General features: G+C 36.4%; 2 protein-coding genes across 2 annotated transcripts; one reads left to right on the top strand and one right to left on the bottom strand.

Moving 5' to 3' along the window:
• Window positions 1–192: 192 nt before the first annotated feature.
• LOC145787931 (uncharacterized) lies at window positions 193–5476 on the bottom strand. Its single transcript, XM_082599769.1, has 3 exons — window positions 5138–5476; window positions 3206–4977; window positions 193–238 (listed from the first exon to the last, which is right to left on the bottom strand). The coding sequence occupies exons 1-3, from the start codon at window positions 5474–5476 to the stop codon at window positions 193–195; spliced, it is 2157 nt and encodes a 718-aa protein (XP_082455895.1).
• A 9328-nt stretch (window positions 5477–14804) lies between these two features.
• Window positions 14805–19048, top strand: LOC145787792 (protein CDV3 homolog A-like). The gene is made up of 7 exons (XM_082599618.1): window positions 14805–14972; window positions 15352–15443; window positions 15858–15937; window positions 16158–16300; window positions 16772–16832; window positions 17257–17376; window positions 17786–19048. The coding sequence occupies exons 1-7, from the start codon at window positions 14837–14839 to the stop codon at window positions 17916–17918; spliced, it is 765 nt and encodes a 254-aa protein (XP_082455744.1). The 5' UTR covers window positions 14805–14836; the 3' UTR covers window positions 17919–19048.
• The last annotated feature ends 188 nt before the right edge of the window (window positions 19049–19236 follow it).

The following is a 19236-nucleotide window of genomic DNA, read 5'->3' as shown; positions in this document are numbered from 1 at the left end:
ATTTATATATAAATTTGATATTTTATTTGAAGATTTTTATTTTTAAACAAATCTGGTACAAAAAAATACCAAGTGGAATGTGTCACCAACAAATAGAAACATGTGGCAAAAATTAGAATGTGCTTGCGAAGTTGTTTGGATAGTATCACACATGTACTGTAAAGACGCATTCAAATCAAAATTCTAACCATTTTACACCAAGTCTGCAAACACCATAAATTTGTTGAAATCGTCACTGCTAGAACAAAATGTGAAATTTTGAGAGTTATGTAAATTTTGAATTAAGAACTTGAAAATAAGGTGAAGGATGTTAAATGGGTGATACATTGCATATTCCAATTTAAGGATAATATATTATACTTTCACCAAGAAATAATAATCAATGTGAACGAGTCCTAATTCCACCTTTCAATAGCAGAAGCTATATAGCTACCGTTTACCATTTACCGTAACGTTTACCGTAACCGTAACCATTTACCGTAACGTTAGCGTTTACCGTAATTACCTAGTACCCGTCCCATACCGTCTGATGCTAGAATTATTATGATACATCATGGTAGTTACGAGTTAAAAATGGGGTTGGAACCAGGCAGCAGTCGTTACCGTGGCACAAGAATAAAAAAACAGTCGGGTTCAAAAACGTACAACCATAGGCGCCGACTTTTCAAAAAACCTTGGGGGGCGAGACAGGTGATGACGTCTGGGTTTTTTTTTTGGGTCATTTTTCGGTCATTGACCGATGTTTTAGCAAAATGTCCAAAAAAAAATATAGTCAATTCGGTCAAAATGTCCGAAAAAATGTATAGTCAATTGACTATATATGACCAAAAATGACTAAAAATGACCAAAATAAATAAAAAATGACCAAATTTTTTGAAGTTATTTCGGACAAATGACCGAAAAGTCTCAACGAAAAAAAAAACCCAGGATGACGTCAGAACCATAACGCTATTTTACTCAAATAAAGTAGTCTTTGATTAAGCTTAGTGTCTTGTTTATATTGACACCTAGGTCGCAAACCGAATTTATTACAACCGCTGCTGGAAACGATTAGTTTTACGCATGCAGTACGCCTATTCGTAAAAATTTTGATATTATTAGCTCATAATTGGAACAGTTGGAAAACAAGCCGATTCATTTCCTTTTCGTGCGAGTGAATAACAACGATCAAGACAGTGAAGTTATCGAAATAAAACGCAAAAAAATCATGATCTCAAGCAGAGTGGAAACCTGCTATCAGTTTTATTAATCTTGTTTCGCTCGTTTTGCTAATTACTTACCTACAAAGCGTTAACAACGGCGAAGTGTTTTCTCTTCTGTTTTTTTTTATCAAATGTCTTTATAGTCTTTTATCGAATTCCGTATATACTCGAGTATAGGTCAAGATTTTCGCAGGTGATTTTCATCTCAAAAAGACAGGTGCAACTTGTACGGGTCTGCTACTATTCGGTGACTTCCTAACTTCTAACCCCTAACCCTAAAACGGCAATGATAATTAGGCTACGATACCCAATAATTTTTTAAAAAAATTGAAAAAATCCCCCATTAAGAGATCGGACTCACCGAAACGGGCCATTCCGAACTTATACACGGGACAAGCTGTTGTCCCCAGCTCGGCAGTTTTCAAAATGAATGCATTTTTGCTGCGGCAAAATAATTGCCGACGTAGATTACGGAGTCTGAAATGGCGTCGGCCGAAGTAAAGTTTTGAATACATTTTTTTGCATAGATTCAAACTTGATTTTCAATTTAATGATTCCTTGTCAATTCTAAACTTTATGCACTTTTGAACAATATGCAAAGCTCACGAAACAAAACAGCAAAAGGAGCTGTTTTAAGAGATCAACTTTTTTATTTTTTGCGTGCAGGATATAATCGTTTTTATTACGTAACATTCCATGATCGTTGAAGTCGATGTCACACCTTACTTTAGCGGCCGCATAAAATGATGTCAGGTTGGCTAGGCTAGGTGATATCAGCGGTAAGAGACGTCGTTAATGCAGGCAATATCTGCGACCAAGACCATTAAACACCGTTTTTTTTATCGGTTTTCGATTTAATTCTCACAATTGCGAACAAAACAATGTGTTCTGTTGAATCATAATTGATCTCACAGCGGGAAGACCTCGTTGAAAATGGCGCGTCTAATTTAGTTGGTTTACTTAATATTGCCATGAATAGTTACGTGACTATTCCAGCAGCGTAAGTTACTCTACGCTCTACTTTGAAATTTCCATATCGTATGATTTTCAAGCTGTATTTACGTAATCAGAGTTCCCACACATTTTTTATAAACAAATTCCCTACTTTTTCAATACCCAATTTAAAAAATTTCCTACCTAATTTTGATCTAAATTGCGCATTAACAGTGCTTATTTAATGAAAATTTCTGTGCTGTATTAATTCTAAACAAGATCATCATCATCATCATTAAGTTCCTTCCTCTCGTCGAGGGTTGGAGGCAATGAGACGCCAAGTTTCTCTGTTTTGAGCTTTTTCTTTTGCAGTTTTGTAGTTAAGTCCTGACCAGTCTTCAATATCATTAGTCCAAATTCTTGGTGGTCTGCCCCTATTTCGTTTGCCGTTCATTTTTCCTTCTAGTAGTTGTGTTTGAATAGAATTATTGCGAATCATGTGGCCAAAATATTTCAATTTTCTTGATTTAATTGTTTGTAGAATTTCCATGTTGGTTTGTATTCTGGATAGTACATCTTTGTTTGTGATTTTATCCTTCCATGAAATTTTAAGCATTCTTCTATAAATCCACATTTTAAATGCCTCAAGTCGTTTAACCATTTGTGATGACAGTGTCCATGTTTCTGCATTGTAGAGTAGTGTAGTCCATATATAGCATTTCGCAATTCGTTTTCGAGTGTTGATGTTAATTTTGCGTGTTGTTAATGTCTTTTTCATTTTCACGAAGTTGTTTCTTGCTATTTCTATTCGTCTCAATATTTCTGTATCGCATCTGCCATTTTCAGTTATTCTGTGTCCCAGATAGGTAAAGCTTTTGACTTGTTCGACCAGCATTCCGCCAATGGTAATATTTAAACTTGGTACATTTTCTTTTCTTGTAATAATCATAGTTTTCGTCTTGTTTATGTTGATTTTCATGTTATATTCCTTTCCAATATTGTTCACTTTTTCTATTATTGTTTGGAGAGCTTCTGTTGATTCCGCCAATAAAACAGTATCGTCTGCATACCTTAGGTTGGATATGTTCATACCTCCTATGCTGATACCCTCCATTCCATCAATCTGTCTGAAAATCATTTCAGTATACAGGTTGAATAGACATGGAGATAGTATACATCCCTGGCGAACTCCACGTTTTATGTTCATTGCACCAGATAGACCATCTTCCATCTGAATAAACGCCTTTTGCGTCCAATATAGATTTGCTATCAGTCGCAGATCTTTTCCATTTAAACCTATATCAGCCAAACATTGCATCAATTTTTCGTGTTTAACTCGGTCAAAGGCCTTTTCATAGTCTATAAAGCAAGTATAAACATCTTTATTGATTTGGTTGTAACGTTCACATATAGTTCTCATATTGAAAATTCCTTCCCGTGTTCCCTTTCCAGGCATAAAACCACTTTGAGTTTCATTAATTTCATTTTCGATAATTTTTCTATTTCTTCTGAATACAACTCTCAGCAAAATTTTTAGTATATGACTCATGAGACTAAGGGTTCTAAATTCTGTACACTGTGTGGCTTTTGGCTTCTTCGGCAGTTTGACAAGAATGGATTCATTCATTTCTAGTGGTATGTGGCCATTCATGTAGATGTTATTACATAAGTTATGAATATGTTTTAGTCCTTCATAATCCAGAGCTCTTATCATTTCCGTTGTTATTTGATCTTTACCAGGAGCTTTATGGCTTTTCAATTCATTTATGGCTTCAGCAAATTCAGATTCCAGTATTGGTTCACCTTCTTCATTATTAATAGCAGGAATATTTCCTCTCTCATCTCCATACAGGTCGCTAATATACTCTTCCCATCTTCGCGTCACTAGATCTCGGTCGAAAATCATTTGTCCGTCTTTATCCTTGATGCAATTGTTTTGTCTTGTTTTTGACTTTCCATTACCAGTCATTTCTTTAACTTTTTGATGCATATCTCGTGACTTGTGCGTAGCTTCTAATTGTTCTATAGTTTCACACTGTTCATCCCACCACTTTTGTTTTGCTGTTTGGCACTTATGATTTATTTCTTTATGTAGCTTAAAATACTGGATATTGTTGTCTTTGTTTCTTTTTCTTTCTGTCATCAAGTCTAGAATCTCTTGATTCATCCATGGTTGCTTAGAGGCTTTTTTCTTTTGTTTTAAAACTTTTTTGCTTGCATCACTCAAGTTCTTCTGTATTTCATGCCATTGGTTTTCAATCATGTTCTCAGTGTCACCTTCTTGTGGTTCAGATTCCTTGCTCAGTAAGGCAAATTTGTTGTTCACCAAAAGATTGTACTGTCGTTTCGTTTCTTCAATTGTAAGTTGATTCATATCTAACTGTTCCAAAATTGGGTTTTGTTTCATTTTTTTCAGTTTTATTTGCACCTTTGCAACAACTGGATTATGATCAGAGTTTATATCAGCTCCAGGATACGTTTTGGCTTGTTTTATTGAGTTCTTGAATCTTTGATTTATCATAATGAAGTCAATTTGGTTACGATATTGATCTCCAGGGCTATGCCATGTGTATAGTCGTCTAGGTGGTTGTTGAAATAAAGTGTTTGCTATGACCAGCTGATTGAGTTTGCAAAATTCCAATAGTCGTCTTCCTCGTTGGTTCATTTCTCCCAAACCATAATGTCGTGTTACTGGAAATTCATATTGGTTTCCAACTTTCGCATTCCAGTCTCCCATTATGAACGTAATTTCATTCCTTTTGGTATATGATAAAACATTGTTTATCTTGTCATAGAATTCTTCTATTTCTTCACCTGTATGATCTTGTGTTGGTGCATATACCTGTATGTATAACATTTATGTTGAAAGGGGTTCCTTGTAGCTTCATCATTATAATTCTGTTGGACATTGGCCAATATCCCATCATTGCAGATGCCGCGCTTTTCTTCATTAGAATTCCCACTCCATGCATATGTTTACATCCGCCTGAATAGATCATTACGAAACCATCATCTGCTATTTTACCATTATCTTTCCACCGTGTTTCACTAACTCCCATAATGTCAATTCCCATTTCTTTCATCTCCTGTTTTAAATTGTCATAACGCCCTATAGCATGCAATGTTCGTACATTCCATGTTGCTAGTTTGAGCATCTTTCCTCTAGTTTTCAGACAGCCTCCGTCAGGCTCATGCCGTCCATAGGGCTTTGGGCATGTGCCATCATCATAGTTGTCCATACTGGTAGATGGAGATGCTCCTTCCCTGTAGCAATTGAAGGATGTCTCTGCAGGGGTCACGGATCGATCCTTATATCTCACTTCATTGTTACTGACGTTCATTGTAGACTACGGATAAAAATACTCGATGAGGCTCCAATCTCTTTCGAGGTGACTGGCCGTTCCTCACTTTGTCAAGAGTACGCCCTAGCGAGCCACATCGCTTTGCTGTTACGCCCTTAGAACCATTGACCCGATTAATGAGTTCATTTGCCTCTCTAGCCGATCCAGTCTTCATGCACTTCATGGGATTGACTTCCCAATAGACATGCCAAATGCAAACCATTTAGACATGCACCTCACTTAGTTTAGTCTGGCAGTCGAACCGTTACCAGGGTGTGGCCGTTGGTGTGCATTACCAACTACGTGGAGCCATAAGTGAGACTTAGGATTTCAGTGGAGGACCAAAATTCTCTACCCACATCAGGGATGTGCGACTGGTAGGAACAGAGGTGCTACCTCTCATGAAAATCCCTACACCCAAACAAGATCATACACAGGTTTAAAATTGTATATCCGGACTATATTACATTCAAATCGGTATGAAAAATTTTTTAATTTAAATTTGTTTCTATTTGAATAAGAGTACTGATGAAGCCACCTTTACGGCGGCAAAAGCTCTACCAATAAATTTTTGTAGTTACCAAACCTGGTTGATTTTTTATTGATTAGAAGATTCCTGTTATGAAGAAAAAAAAGAATTTTATTCAAAGACCCAAACTAAAACCGGTTTAATCCGGTTCATATCGCATGATTTTCCATACTTTTTCAATACCAAAGAGGGCTTTCACAAAATTCCCAACCTTTTCCGGGTCTGGAAAACGGGTTTTTAAATTTCCTACTTTTTCCTTACTTTCCAGACTGCGTGGGAACCCTGCGTAATTGTTTGTTGTGTCGTAGTTTCAACTCGATAAAGTTTGCTAAAATCGATTTCATGTTTGAAGTCACAAAAAATCTAATGGACGTTTGGATAACTCGTGAAATGAGAAAAAACGTTCAACCTCGCATTCGCTTTTTCACTACCACGCGTTTTGACTTAGAAGTTGCTCCTCACGTGCGGAAGATGTGCCGTGCGCATCTCAGTAGTAGTTCACGTTCCAGAGAAAGCCATGCAATCTGCTGCTGTTTTGGGGGCAAGATCTTTCTCCTGATGTTTCACGAGTGTAGATACAAACAATTTGTTTTAGCCTGATGCTGCGGGTTGGCTGTGGTAGTAGCGGTCACTCGTCATTTCACATTAGTACGGAACTGTGTTTCGAAATCGAGACAAGAGCAGCGTAGGCTGTTTTTCGTTTTCGGCATTCTTTAAGTCCGTTTAAATGATCTAAATCTCTTGCGAAGTATTTTTTCTTTGAAACACCACTTGTAGTAGCCATTTTTGTTGCCCCTTAACCATAAATTTATGGGGGGGCGCTGCCCCCCGGAAGTCGGCGCGTATGCGTACAACATGAAGATTTTCATTCAGAAAACAGAAAAAAAGATAATGATTTTATTTAACACTCATTGTGTCAACATAAAGTACAATTAAAAATATGTCGCAAAGTATAGTGCTAGCTGAAGATGCTATTACTATAGCAAAATCGATTCTTACTTAACACTTTAGCTGCCAGCGTTTTGAAAAAGTGAGAGGAGTTCTCCTTTTTCTCTTGTTGCCATGGTAATGAAAAAATGGGTTGCCAAACTGTTGAAACGCACTTTGAAATTTTGGAGCAAATCGGTGTTGCAATTGATCGTCGAAATGACCATTGCATTTACAAGCGCGCCAGTCAGCAAAACAGTTTTTTTTGCATTGAATCAACCTGTTCAGACGTGAAATCAATGTAAAGAAAAATGATAGGCCGAGTGATTCAACGTATTCAAACATTGAATCAATGTAAATACGAACTGTTAGGCTAATTCGGTTCTTTGAACAAATCGAATGGCTTTTGTAAATATTTCTCAGTTGCAACCTATACCTGGTCAGCAAAAGTTCCTTTTTTACACGATTTCAACGTCTGGCGACGTTGAAACGATGTAAAAATGACAATTTTTGCTGGCCGATAGCTAGGCTACTGTACGGTACCGAAGTTTAACTTAACCAACTAGGCAAACATATTTCCTTTCGATGAAACCTATAGGCTACCACGCTTGGTTTGCCTTTACATTACATTCATAAGTTTTGTTGACATCATAGCATAGTCAATTAGTCATGGCCTATATTCATAAGAAAATGCTTGCTTGGATTTTTTTAGCGACTAGGGTTAGATAGCCTACCGTACAGGACTTCTAGCTAGTACCAGTAAGCAGTCTAGTCTAGTGACTCTAAATGAATAGGTATATTAGTCTAAACCTTAAAAAATAATAGAATATTTCAATTACCTTGCTGCATAAAAACTAAGCTCTTTTACATGACCTATGTGCATTGATCAATATACTAGTTGCCTGGCATCATGATCCCAGTCTAAGAATCTCTAGACCTCGAAGTTATTGCTGAATTTCAAGCTTTGTTCACACTGATTGGTGTTTTGACTTTTATTTAATTTTAAGAATTTGGCGGGGAAATGGGTTAAAAATCGTTTTTTTTGGTTGAAAATTGAAGCAACCTGTCAGGCCCCCAGACTGGCAACACATTATGATTTTTGCGGCATTGTGACGTCATGTGACGTTAAATTACATCACAATTGCACGAGCTAATTCGTTCCCAGCAGCAGAACTGTTAATAAATAACACTAAGAGGTTAGATTGTTGTGCAAATGCCAGCATTTGATGAATGCAAAATAGCAGTACCGTACCAAGTATAGCTAGAAGCAATAAATGAGCACTCAGATACAGATATGAAAGTGCATTATAATTAATCAAATTTGTAATTGCAATATTGCAACACAAAAAAAGAAATTCCACTAACTCATAACTAAAGGCTAACAAACGCATAAACGAAAAGGATACCAAAAAGGTAGAAGACATCACTAACGCAAACACTAGGCCATGTAGTCTACTTCAGTTACTTACCGCATACCACAAATATAATGGACACCTATATATTAAATTAATTTAGACCTTTAGAATTCTATGGACTTTGTGTCTCATTGCAAATAAATAAAAATAAATAAAAATCAGTTAAAAATATTACCAAAACACCCATTTTATGAACAAAAAATATACAACTATGTTGCTAATGTCACAAAGAACAAAGTTATGTGCTGAAATATATATGTGACTAAAATTCTAGTGTTACAGTTATCATTATCAAAATTATAATTCAAACACAAATGTGTCCCACTGTCTCTGATAAAAGCAAGCTAAAAATGCCCAATATTTTTGTGATTTGTCAGGCATTGTCAGTGTTGCCAAATGTTTTATTTTATGTAAAAATGGCATTTATTCAACACCAAATTATTCAAATGCCAAACAAAAGGGCAACACTAAAAGGCGGAAATAAGCCGGACATGAAATGGCGTATTGTCAGCAGAAGTAGCGGTTTAACACCGATGTAGAAAACGCGGAAATACAATCTTTGTTACTTCACAGTGTAGATTCAAACGATCTGTTATAGCCTGATGCTGCGGGTTCTTTTTGGCAATATCAAATTACACTAGCTTTCGGAACACAGTTCCCTAGTCATGTGCTATGACGAATGGTGTTGAAGTCAGTGAGTGGTTTTTTAAAATGGTTCTTTGTTTTAGCTTGAGGCTGCCGGCTGTTGAGTTTCTGTGCTGTTAGGCGTTATTGCTGTGAGGTTTTGTTGGATCGGTTGATTAGTAGATTAGGTGACGTAGTTCTTCCCTTTCGGCGCGGTTGTTGATTTTAGGATTTTGTTTGCTAATGAATATGGCTTCTTTGAAACGTAATTGTACCGCGTCATTTTCTCTTCCAATAATTTTAAATTCAAAGTCTGTTTGGCATTGTTGTTGGTGATCAAATACCGAACTTTTATCCGAGCTGAAATGTTCTTTGAGGCGGGAATGGAGTGGGCGAATCGTGCTGCCTATGTAGCTTTCCTTGCATTTTTTACATATAATCTTATAGACACAGTTCTTGGTGTTGCACATGTTGTCGTTCCGTAGTTGGCAGTTTTGCATCCGGCAGGGTTCGAGTTTTTGTGGTTTTTTAAGTGCGTTTCGGAGGGTTCGAGAGCGCCGAAAGAGGCGGACTGGTAACTAATCAACCGATCCAACAAAACCTCACAGCAATAACGCCTAACAGCACAGAAACTCAACAGCCGGCAGCCTCAAGCTAAAACAAAGAACCATTTTAAAAAACCACTCACTGACTTCAACACCATTCGTCATAGCACATGACTAGGGAACTGTGTTCCGAAAGCTAGTGTAATTTGATATTGCCAAAAAGAACCCGCAGCATCAGGCTATAACAGATCGTTTGAATCTACACTGTGAAGTAAGCAACGATCATGCTGCTAAAAGCGAAACTCATTCAACTATACAATCTTGGTTCTTGGCGTCCATATTGTTTAACATAGCGATAATTCTATCATGAAAGAATGAAATCATACAACTCGCAACTTCTAAATTTGTACCGCAACTGCTAAAAATTTCCCACCACACGGAAATAAAACAGAGCGGAAAAGAAAACCGCACAACCTTTGGCATTGTCAGGGATTGTCGCATCTTCTGAGTGAGACTGGCAGATATTTTCAGAGTTTGTCAAACCCTTACCTGAACCCTAAGCTTTATATTGAAAACTAGCCCAATTGGAACTGACACTAGTGTTTAAAGGTACTGTTCAAACCACAAAAAAATTAATAATCACCGAAATATGCGGTACCAGTACTACTAGAAACACATATTTTCATCTCAAATCCATCTCATGTTAAATATAAATACCATAACTTTAGGCCTACTATATTTTCATCACCCAAAAAGAGGACATGTTTAGTAAGCAAGTAAAATGCCAGTGGATTTTTACGTTTAAACAATTTTTACATCTTCTTAAATGATAGGCCTATGTAGCAAAAGTGACAAATAAAAAATATAACATATTTATTTGTCAGATTCAGTCAATGAACATTTTGCTGTTCATTTGATTTTCTCCACAAAAAATATGCGTTTTACATTTGCATTTTGAGCCATATAGCTTATTGCAGATTAAGAATTGCTCAACTTTTTACAATTCATTAAAAAATATCTGTAGTTTTGCAATATTTGAACTATTCTGTCCATTTTCTAATGTGCCAGCATTTAAACAAAGCTAATGCAAGCTAGCTATCAGGTTTAAGACGCCTTTGCACTAGCTTTGGTATAGATCGAACAGTTTAACATCATCAATGCCAACATTTTTCTCTGACAGATACATCCACACATCGCTGAAAAACGCTATCCTATTCTTTGGTGTAAGACAGAATAAGCATCCAATCAAAGGATGTGAACTCGGAAAATGGAATTAGTGGTCTATTCATCTAAATAGGCAACACAAGACTCGAACAATACAAGTAAATCTGACATGGTCATCAAGTAACACTGCCTTCGTTTGCCACAGAAATAAATGTATCCACTATATCCACAGCAAGCAATCTATTGTCAACCTCAAAGTCAATAAACACTTTTCTTAAACAAGGATAGCCTACTTCTGCCACAGCTCACAGAAAACATACTTTTCCTTTTTGGTATCGTTGCTTAGCCTTATTTAGCTTTCGTCAAGGTCACATAAAAATAAAAGCTTGTTGAAAATGATAGCAATGCAAAAAAGAGGACATTTGAGCATTTTCAAGTGTCCTCGGAGGACAATTCATTTTTTTATGAAAAAAGAGGACAAATCCTCCTAAAAGAGGACATATGGTAGCCCTACGTAACTTAGTACTATACCACTCCACTTATATAGATACTGCACTAAAAAAGGCAAGCAAAAATTTCACCAAAACGTTTTGCGGTGTATTCCATTTCTGCACCTGGCCACTTTGTAGCTTGTTGTAGGCTTTCCTACGTGGTCAGTCATGTGTGACTTTGATGTCATGAGAGATTCTGAGTTCGGAGCAAACGGACTCGGACCATTATCATGCGGAGTGAGAATCGCCCACAATCCATAAGAAATGTTTTTTAATTCTGCTACAACAACATGTGATATTAAAGTAGTTCAAGAAAAATATTAAAACCAGTAAATAAAGTAATTTTTTGAACGGAAAATTTGAACTGTCATTTTTGCATAAATGCTAACATTTTTTAAAATCCCAAACGGAATGTTTAAAAATGTATTTTCGGAGTTTTCCGCTCAGTTTTTGTTCATCAGAATTCAGCGTTTTTTTCACGTTTTGCCTGAGCCTGACTTTTGTTCAGCGTTGCCAGATGGGGAAATAGGATGCCAAATAAAAAAATTCTGGTGAAATTTAGAGGTCTTTGGTGCCAAGCTTTTTGACCTGGGAACCAGACAACTTTTTGGTGAAATCTGGTGAAATTTTCCCCCATTCAACTTTTTCCAAATTTTTTGTAAACTTTTCAGCAAAAAATTTCCACTCGTACAGAAAACGTTTTGCAAGAGGTATTCGCATGCGTGATGGCAGTGTGGTACAAGTTCAAAGTGACCAATTTGTGCTCTTCAATCAATCTTTTGAATCTGATAGCAGCATTGTACCAGCAATCGTATAGGTTTTGCCAATGGCATGGTTGCAGGCAGTGGCGAGACACTGCTTTTTGGAGAGTTCTTTTACCAAAAAACTGGCCAAATTGGCAAGTTTTGTATTTGAAATTAGTGAATAAGGTTGTATTTTGCCAAAAACTAGAAGTTTATCAACATCAGTAACCTTACATAGGCTACATGCGTACAGTGGCCACTTATTTCATTTTTATGGATATCCTGAGCAGAATATGCAAAAGTCTTTCAAATTTTTTCATCGGGATGTTGTTGCATCTTTGAGTGCATTTTAATCCTGGCAATAAAAGTTGCTGCTTTTAAAGTAAAAACAGCAACTTTTTTGGTAAGAACTTTTGATGTTTACTGATAATTGTGACCAGTGCTTCCACTTCTAACAATTGATAAATCCTCTTCAATTTCCATTTTTGTCCTGAAAAATCCCTTTTTTCTCAGTCGGAAATCCTTCAAAATTTCCTTTATAGGCGAGGTTATTTTTGACATTATTTAAGTTAAAAAATGTGCTAATACAACTTTAAAGTTATAATTTCAGTTAAAGCTATTTTAATCTCGATTTTTTTCAGTAGCACCAGTATGTCGAAGCAACGTTGTTTTATTAGAACAGTAGGCTGCACAAAAGCAGCACATATTTTACAATAACATGGTTTATTTCCTTTGTTCACTGTCCAGCCAAAAAAGTGCTTTTCAGTTAGTCGGTTCTGGGACATTTACCACCTGGAGTCCTGGACATCATCTACCAATTACCACTCTCATCTTTTCTACCCGGACTCCTAACCTACGGTATCCTTAACACCGAAAATGTACAGGTGATAAAAGTCCAGTAAGGAATTATCCATCCATTAACAAATTTATTTTTGTGTTTAGTTCAGTTTTCCTTGATGCGCTAACTTAACACTATAGGCTATCTCTTTTTTCTCCTTGTTAGTAGCCTAACGTCTTCACAATCATTTGAAACTGAGAAAAACTTCACGATATCAACGGATTACCTAATTTTAACTAAAAGAATTTAGAACAGTTAACTCACTCACTGCACTCAGGTCCAATTCCCAAAATGGCGAAAATAGAAATCAAGCGACAGAAAGGTGAGAATGGGAAAGAGAGTGAGAGGGGCTGAGGGGGTTCCGGATGGCGAGTGACAACGGAAACCAGCTGATCATCGTTATTCTAGTCGTTTTTAGAACTTTTGAAAAATAATATTAATAAAATTTTCTTTAAAATTGCTAAAAACAACAATTCCCTTTTTAAGACAAAATTTCCTTGTAAAATTGTTAAAAATCCTTAAAAAATCCCTCTTATCTTCATTTCCTTTTTTTATCCTTCGAAACGTTGAAAAATCCCGATTTCGGGATAAAATCCTTCAAAGTGGAAGCCCTGATTATGACTGCTACAGTTATAATCCGTGTATGCAATGTGTGACAAAACATGTGTTTTTGCATATTTGTTTCATTTTAGTCTTATGTCTCAAAAACTATTTGTATTTTAGGCGAAATTGCTTTATTTAGGGTGTTTTAAATATCTGGTGAAATTGTATGCAATCTGGTGAAATTTTAGTTACTTTTTGGTGCCAAGCAGCTTCCAGCATCTGGCAACGCTGCTTTTGTTCTTGTTCAAAGAAAATGAAGGGGTGTACCAGCAAACATCAATAGGATTGGCCCATGATACTAGAGAAGGATCCACAGAAGATACAAACTGATATGAATGCATCAACAACACTTTACTACGCTGAAGAGATCGGAAGATCGAAACACTGGCCTTCGTCCGTAGTTACTTTTCATAATGTCTTTTTAGGCATTCTTTTTGGGTCAATGTCTTTTTAGACATTACTTTTAAAGAAATAAAAAAGAGTCAAAAGGCATGTAAATTCCACTCTGTGTGGAGCTACATGTACTTGAGAGGTTAACTGTTATTTTTTTATTTTTTTTTACTTTTTGTTCTTGTGTTGGGAACTTGGAAGTTTTTGAACATCGGTGATTTGAGAGGCAGAAAATAGCTTCTGTCGATCTACAGTAGCAAAACATGTCGAACATTTTTTGATAAATGGCGTCATTTGCCGTTCTGTACATGTTTGCGCCAGCAGCAAAAAATAAATTGAATAATGTATCTTCATGTCAATAATATCTTAAATGATTGGTTTGGTTTTGAATCTGTATCCTCTTACTGACAAAGCCTAGCTAATAGATTGTTCCTGGCAGTTTTGCATACTTGTAGTGACTTTGAAGGCTGGTTACTGAGACTGACAGAGTAAAGTTTCCAATTGTTAAAGTGTTGTTGCTGGGAAATTATTTCATCCACTAGATGCTGCTGAATTGAGATCAGTCCTAAAATGCGTTGCTCAAGCGCACACCTCGAGAGCCGAACCATCACTGCTTGATCTTAAGTTAGGCACTTAATCACTGAGCTAACAGGGCAGGACAGATAAAATATCTGGGAATGTGACAGTCTAAGCCTAGTATAAATGTTGTTGTTCAAAAATAAAGCAGCACATGTTGATAATCGTTTTCAATGATTACGGTACCATTTATATTATTTACGATACACTGTTGATAGTTGTCTGACTGCTGCTCTGCAGGTTCTAAGTTTGATCTTCAACGAAAGCATGTCTGGACAAGACAACTAATGACATGTCAGAACAGGAAAAGCTAACTCAATAATTGTGTTGCCTAAATGCATAATTCTTAGCTGCTTCAAGTTGTTTGTTCTATTGCATGAAAATCATTTATTAGGCTAACTAAAGTTTATTTATGTTCTGTTGCTTTTATTTTGTTGTATTGATGGCATACTTTTTTGTGACATGTTGTGCTGGTGTAGAGATTGTGTGATTAGTCTGTTTAATCTTGTTAAAAGATGTCTGACGAAGTTAAAGAATTGGCAACGGAACAAGCAGAGATTGTGGAGAAGAATGAAGTTGACAGCTTAGACAACTTTTTTAAGAAAAAAGATAAGAAAGGAAAAAAGAAGAAGGGCAAAAAATCTGACAAAAGTATTACAAATTTTTTCATATTTTTAAGAAGTATACATCAAAATCATTGGCTGATCCGTGGAGAGTTACGATTCACACCCTTAAAACACATAAAAGTGACTTTGTATGCGCAAGGTTAGATTAATGTCAACCTACATATCATTGTATTTTGGTGAAATCATCCCCCGTTCCCCCTAAGGCTACTTGCTGAATCCATCCCTGCCAATGATAATTCATCAAGTGACATTTCTGTGGTAATTTGACTACCATGGTGTCGTTCTCCTAGCAACATTTACTTTCTATGATTATCGGCATGATGTCACAATTTTCACACCTACAACATATGTTTATTTTTGAAATACATTTTCAAGGCATTTGTTAGTGGTATTTTCTTTTTTAGGTGAAGTTAAAGATGTTTTAAAATTAAAACGAAAAGAACAAGAACCAAAGAAAGACCAGGACAACCCAAAAGATGACACCAGTGCTCCGAATGTAACTAATGTGTTTCTTACAATTATGATTTAGGACATTAAAATTATAATTTTTCTTTGGGTGAAATGTAACAAAATTTTACTCTTAAATCAAAAGATGAACTTATATCATTTGTTTAGTATTGTAATAATGCGCAATAAAAACTTTTAAAGTACCATACCATAATATAGATGACCCATTGAACCTTAATAGTACCATAGATAATCACTGAACAACTAAATTGTATATATATACAATATACATACTATAGTAGAATATACTGTATGTTAGCAATCACTAATCATTATAAAGAAACACTGATCAATAAATATGAAAATTTATTAATGACTTTCTGAAAGGAAAATGCATTAAATTCTAGTAATGCAACAAAATTTTGGAGCATTTTAAACGAGGCACACATTGGCTAATTTACAGGAACAGGAAGAATGGATAGAGTATGAAGATGAGTCAGAAAGAGACTACAGTGATTTGAAGATTCAAAATTTGCAGATGAGGTAAGTGGCTGGTTGTATTTTTTTTTTCGATGTACCACCCTGGTACCTGATTGATATTGCAAGGGTAATAGGGTATGTTTGAAATTACATTCATTTTATGCAACAACAAAACAACTTGTTTATGTAAAATTTCATAAGCTAATAAAATGTCATTTTTTAGTTCAAAAAGTACAAATGTTGTTCATTATCAGCAATGACTAAATCTGCGTATTTCCTTCAGCGATGCTGCTTTAGAAGCACAGGCAGTGGAAACACCAGAATACAATGAAGCAGGGGAGCTTATTCCTCCTAAGCCTGCTGAGGGACCATGGAAAAGCACAGCTGTCCAGGAGCACAGCGCCAAGCATGAGGACAGGAAACCAAGTATTATTTGTAACTTAAATTGTTATTTTTAATATTTTTATTGTATTGAAAATGGTTTTGTTGGAGACACTTGGAAAACAAGATTAAATAATCATTTATCATATTTCGGGACACTTTTTCCCATTCTGTGCTCACTTTTCTTCTACTGCTTTTACACTCAGATATAAGGTTTCTGATATCTTATTTTCCAAAAATTACCAGACACTGCAATGAACAAAATGCAGCGACACTTTTTCAAAATATAGCTGGCAACACTGGTTGCCAATTACTCTTGGGTTTTTCTTCCCCTTGACAGTAAGCCGAGTCTTCCTGAAATGACCATCTTTTATTAATTTATTCGTACAATTGCTTAAACATAATGTTTTGGTAATTTTCTTGCCTAATTTTGATCCCTTGTAAGCTACTTGTATCGTAATTATCTAAGCATTCTGCAATTACCTGGTCAGAGATTAATTTCAATCTATCTTATAGCTGCTCCAGAGCCTCAAAAAGTGGCTAAGAAAACGGGGGCATACAGACCTCCACAAGCAAGGTGAATATCTTTGTTGGTGTCCCCACATATGTTTGCATTTCATTGTGCAACATGTTCAACTGGCTTGGGAGTTCCACACTCAACAATTTGAGACATTTATTTGCATCTAAAACTGGCAAAAAGTACAATTTTTTTCTTGGGCATAAGATTTTATAAATTTCATTTTGCGGCTAAATTGTAGCGGCTAAAAGTACATAATGAAAAATTTCAACATACGAGTGCACTTTCTGCTTGGTTTAGATGGGTCATTTTGCATGAGGCATTTTTCTACAGCGCTTAATAATAATAATGTCAAGTAACTTATACCGATTCGTTGAATTTCACTGGCTTGCCACGTTAATGCTACAGTGTTAGTGTAGCAAAGATTCATTCAAGGATTTGCTAATGCTTCTACTGCTAAACATCTGTTCACTGTAATCATTAGGTCCTCTGGCTCCCAGTCCCTATCTGCTGCTCCTCTGAGAAGAGGCAGGAATCAACAAGCTCCAGAGATTCACAACGAGTTGCAATTTCCTTCACTAGCAGATGCTGCCAAAGACACGGCGTAAGTTGATTTCATCGTATTGGTATTGCTGAGCACAGCAGCTTTTTTAAACAAGTCTAAGTTTATCCTACCTTAGTATCCTTCACCTTTTGACTCTTTCTCCTTTTTGCTTCAAGGAAGTCTGATCTTCATCTCGAAACATCAGTGTCGACCAGTTAAGGTCTAGGTGCAAGGATTTTACAGCGGGATACCCTTCCTGGTTCCCACAGCGTTTCGTTGGAAATTAAGCATCGAGCAGCGGCCAAGCCGTCCAATCACATGCTTTTTGTTTGTCAGAAGCTTTCATGGCATAGGCACCTGGCGCATGCTCATGCTAGGCTCTTTTATGGCATGGGCACATGCTCCATGTTTATGCCGGGCGCTTTAGTCGCGTATGTACGTGCTTTATGTTTTTGTTTTGCTTTTGCAGAAACCTTCAAGGCTTTGAAGTTGTCAAGTCGGGTTCAAAGGCGTCCACACCATGGCGCAGTCAGCACCAACAAGCAAGAGCATCAGAAATAAAACTTAATAATCAATTTTCCGCTTTAAACACTGGTTGCTAAGCGTCTTCCTTGTTGCTATCTTTATGAAACATGTCACAGATTCAAGAGATTTCAAACACGTTTCATACAAAGAGATATTTGTTAGGAAAGCTTACTTCATGGAACAGAATGTCTTTCGCAACGAACGAGGATATTCTTGCTGTTGCTGCTCAACACAACTTTTGGATGTAATTAAGATGAAAATTTTCTGTCTTGATCGTTATTGTGTCTTTAGTGTTTTCTTATAAAAAAAAATCTTTAACCCTCTTATGTAAAAAGCTGTCACTCGAAATCGTTGCAATCACTATACGCGTTGTTTTCGGCTCCACCGTTGTTGAAATTCTGCACAAAATCGCGCTGCTTGGTATTTTTCTGTTAACGCTTCTTGTAAAACAAACCATGTTTTTTTTACAAAACTGTAAGCTTCGGATTGGCGTTAACGATTTTGCTGCTTGGGATTCCACGTTCACCGAATAGTGCCCATTGCAAGCTCATGTTGTTGTCTTTCGGTCTCAAATTGCAAGTTTTGTCTTCTCTAAAAGATGTAGTGAGACTTTTTAGTGTATGGGCTTATCAGCAAGTTAATGTAAACTATCTTTTGTCCCTACGTCAAGAAACACTGCTTCGGCTTCTTGCAAGCAAAAATGTCTTTTACGTTTCGCCCGTCGTATCTGCATTTCCTGTTGCAGGTTGTAAAAAGTTTTCCATATTGACCCATACTGGAAATGGCCACGATTCCTTGTATATAAAATCATTTATGATTTCTTTATTGACCTCTGCCTTTAAACACTTTTGCTACGCCACTGCAAATGAACATTGTTCATACAAAGAAAAGCGTCCACGTGTTAAGCCTGAAAGTTTGTGAATATTTTGGTGAAGTTTGGTTGGTGTGCGACGTTTTACTCGATGACGTTACATCAAGAATTATAAGGGTTAAAAGGTAATTTTTTTACCTTTGAGTATTTTACAACAAACGATTTGCCTTCCGTTGTCAAATAGTGGTCTCAGCTTCAAAGGTTAGATGTCGATTGAGCATTTATTGAACGTAAAGCGTACATCATGGCTGTAGATTAATTTTTACTATTTTTTCAAATTTTGCTGATTGCACAGCCATGTCATAACAAAATCGCCAAAATAATTTAACAATGCAACGTTATCACGTGTTAAATATGACTTGTGTCGTATCAACGAGACAAGTGGTGGTGTTAGGGGTAACCCCTTGGGTGCCGGTGTGTCAGAATCACCGCTTTGCAATGGAGATATACGATAGCATACGTCATCTGAGCTGGTCAAAAAACGGAAGCGCGTGGTAGGATAGTCAAGTACAACAGTATCTTTT

Source organism: Aplidium turbinatum, chromosome 18, assembly GCF_918807975.1.
Source record: "Aplidium turbinatum chromosome 18, kaAplTurb1.1, whole genome shotgun sequence".
Taxonomy (NCBI): domain Eukaryota; kingdom Metazoa; phylum Chordata; class Ascidiacea; order Aplousobranchia; family Polyclinidae; genus Aplidium; species Aplidium turbinatum.
This window is presented reverse-complemented; position numbering and strand designations above follow the sequence as displayed.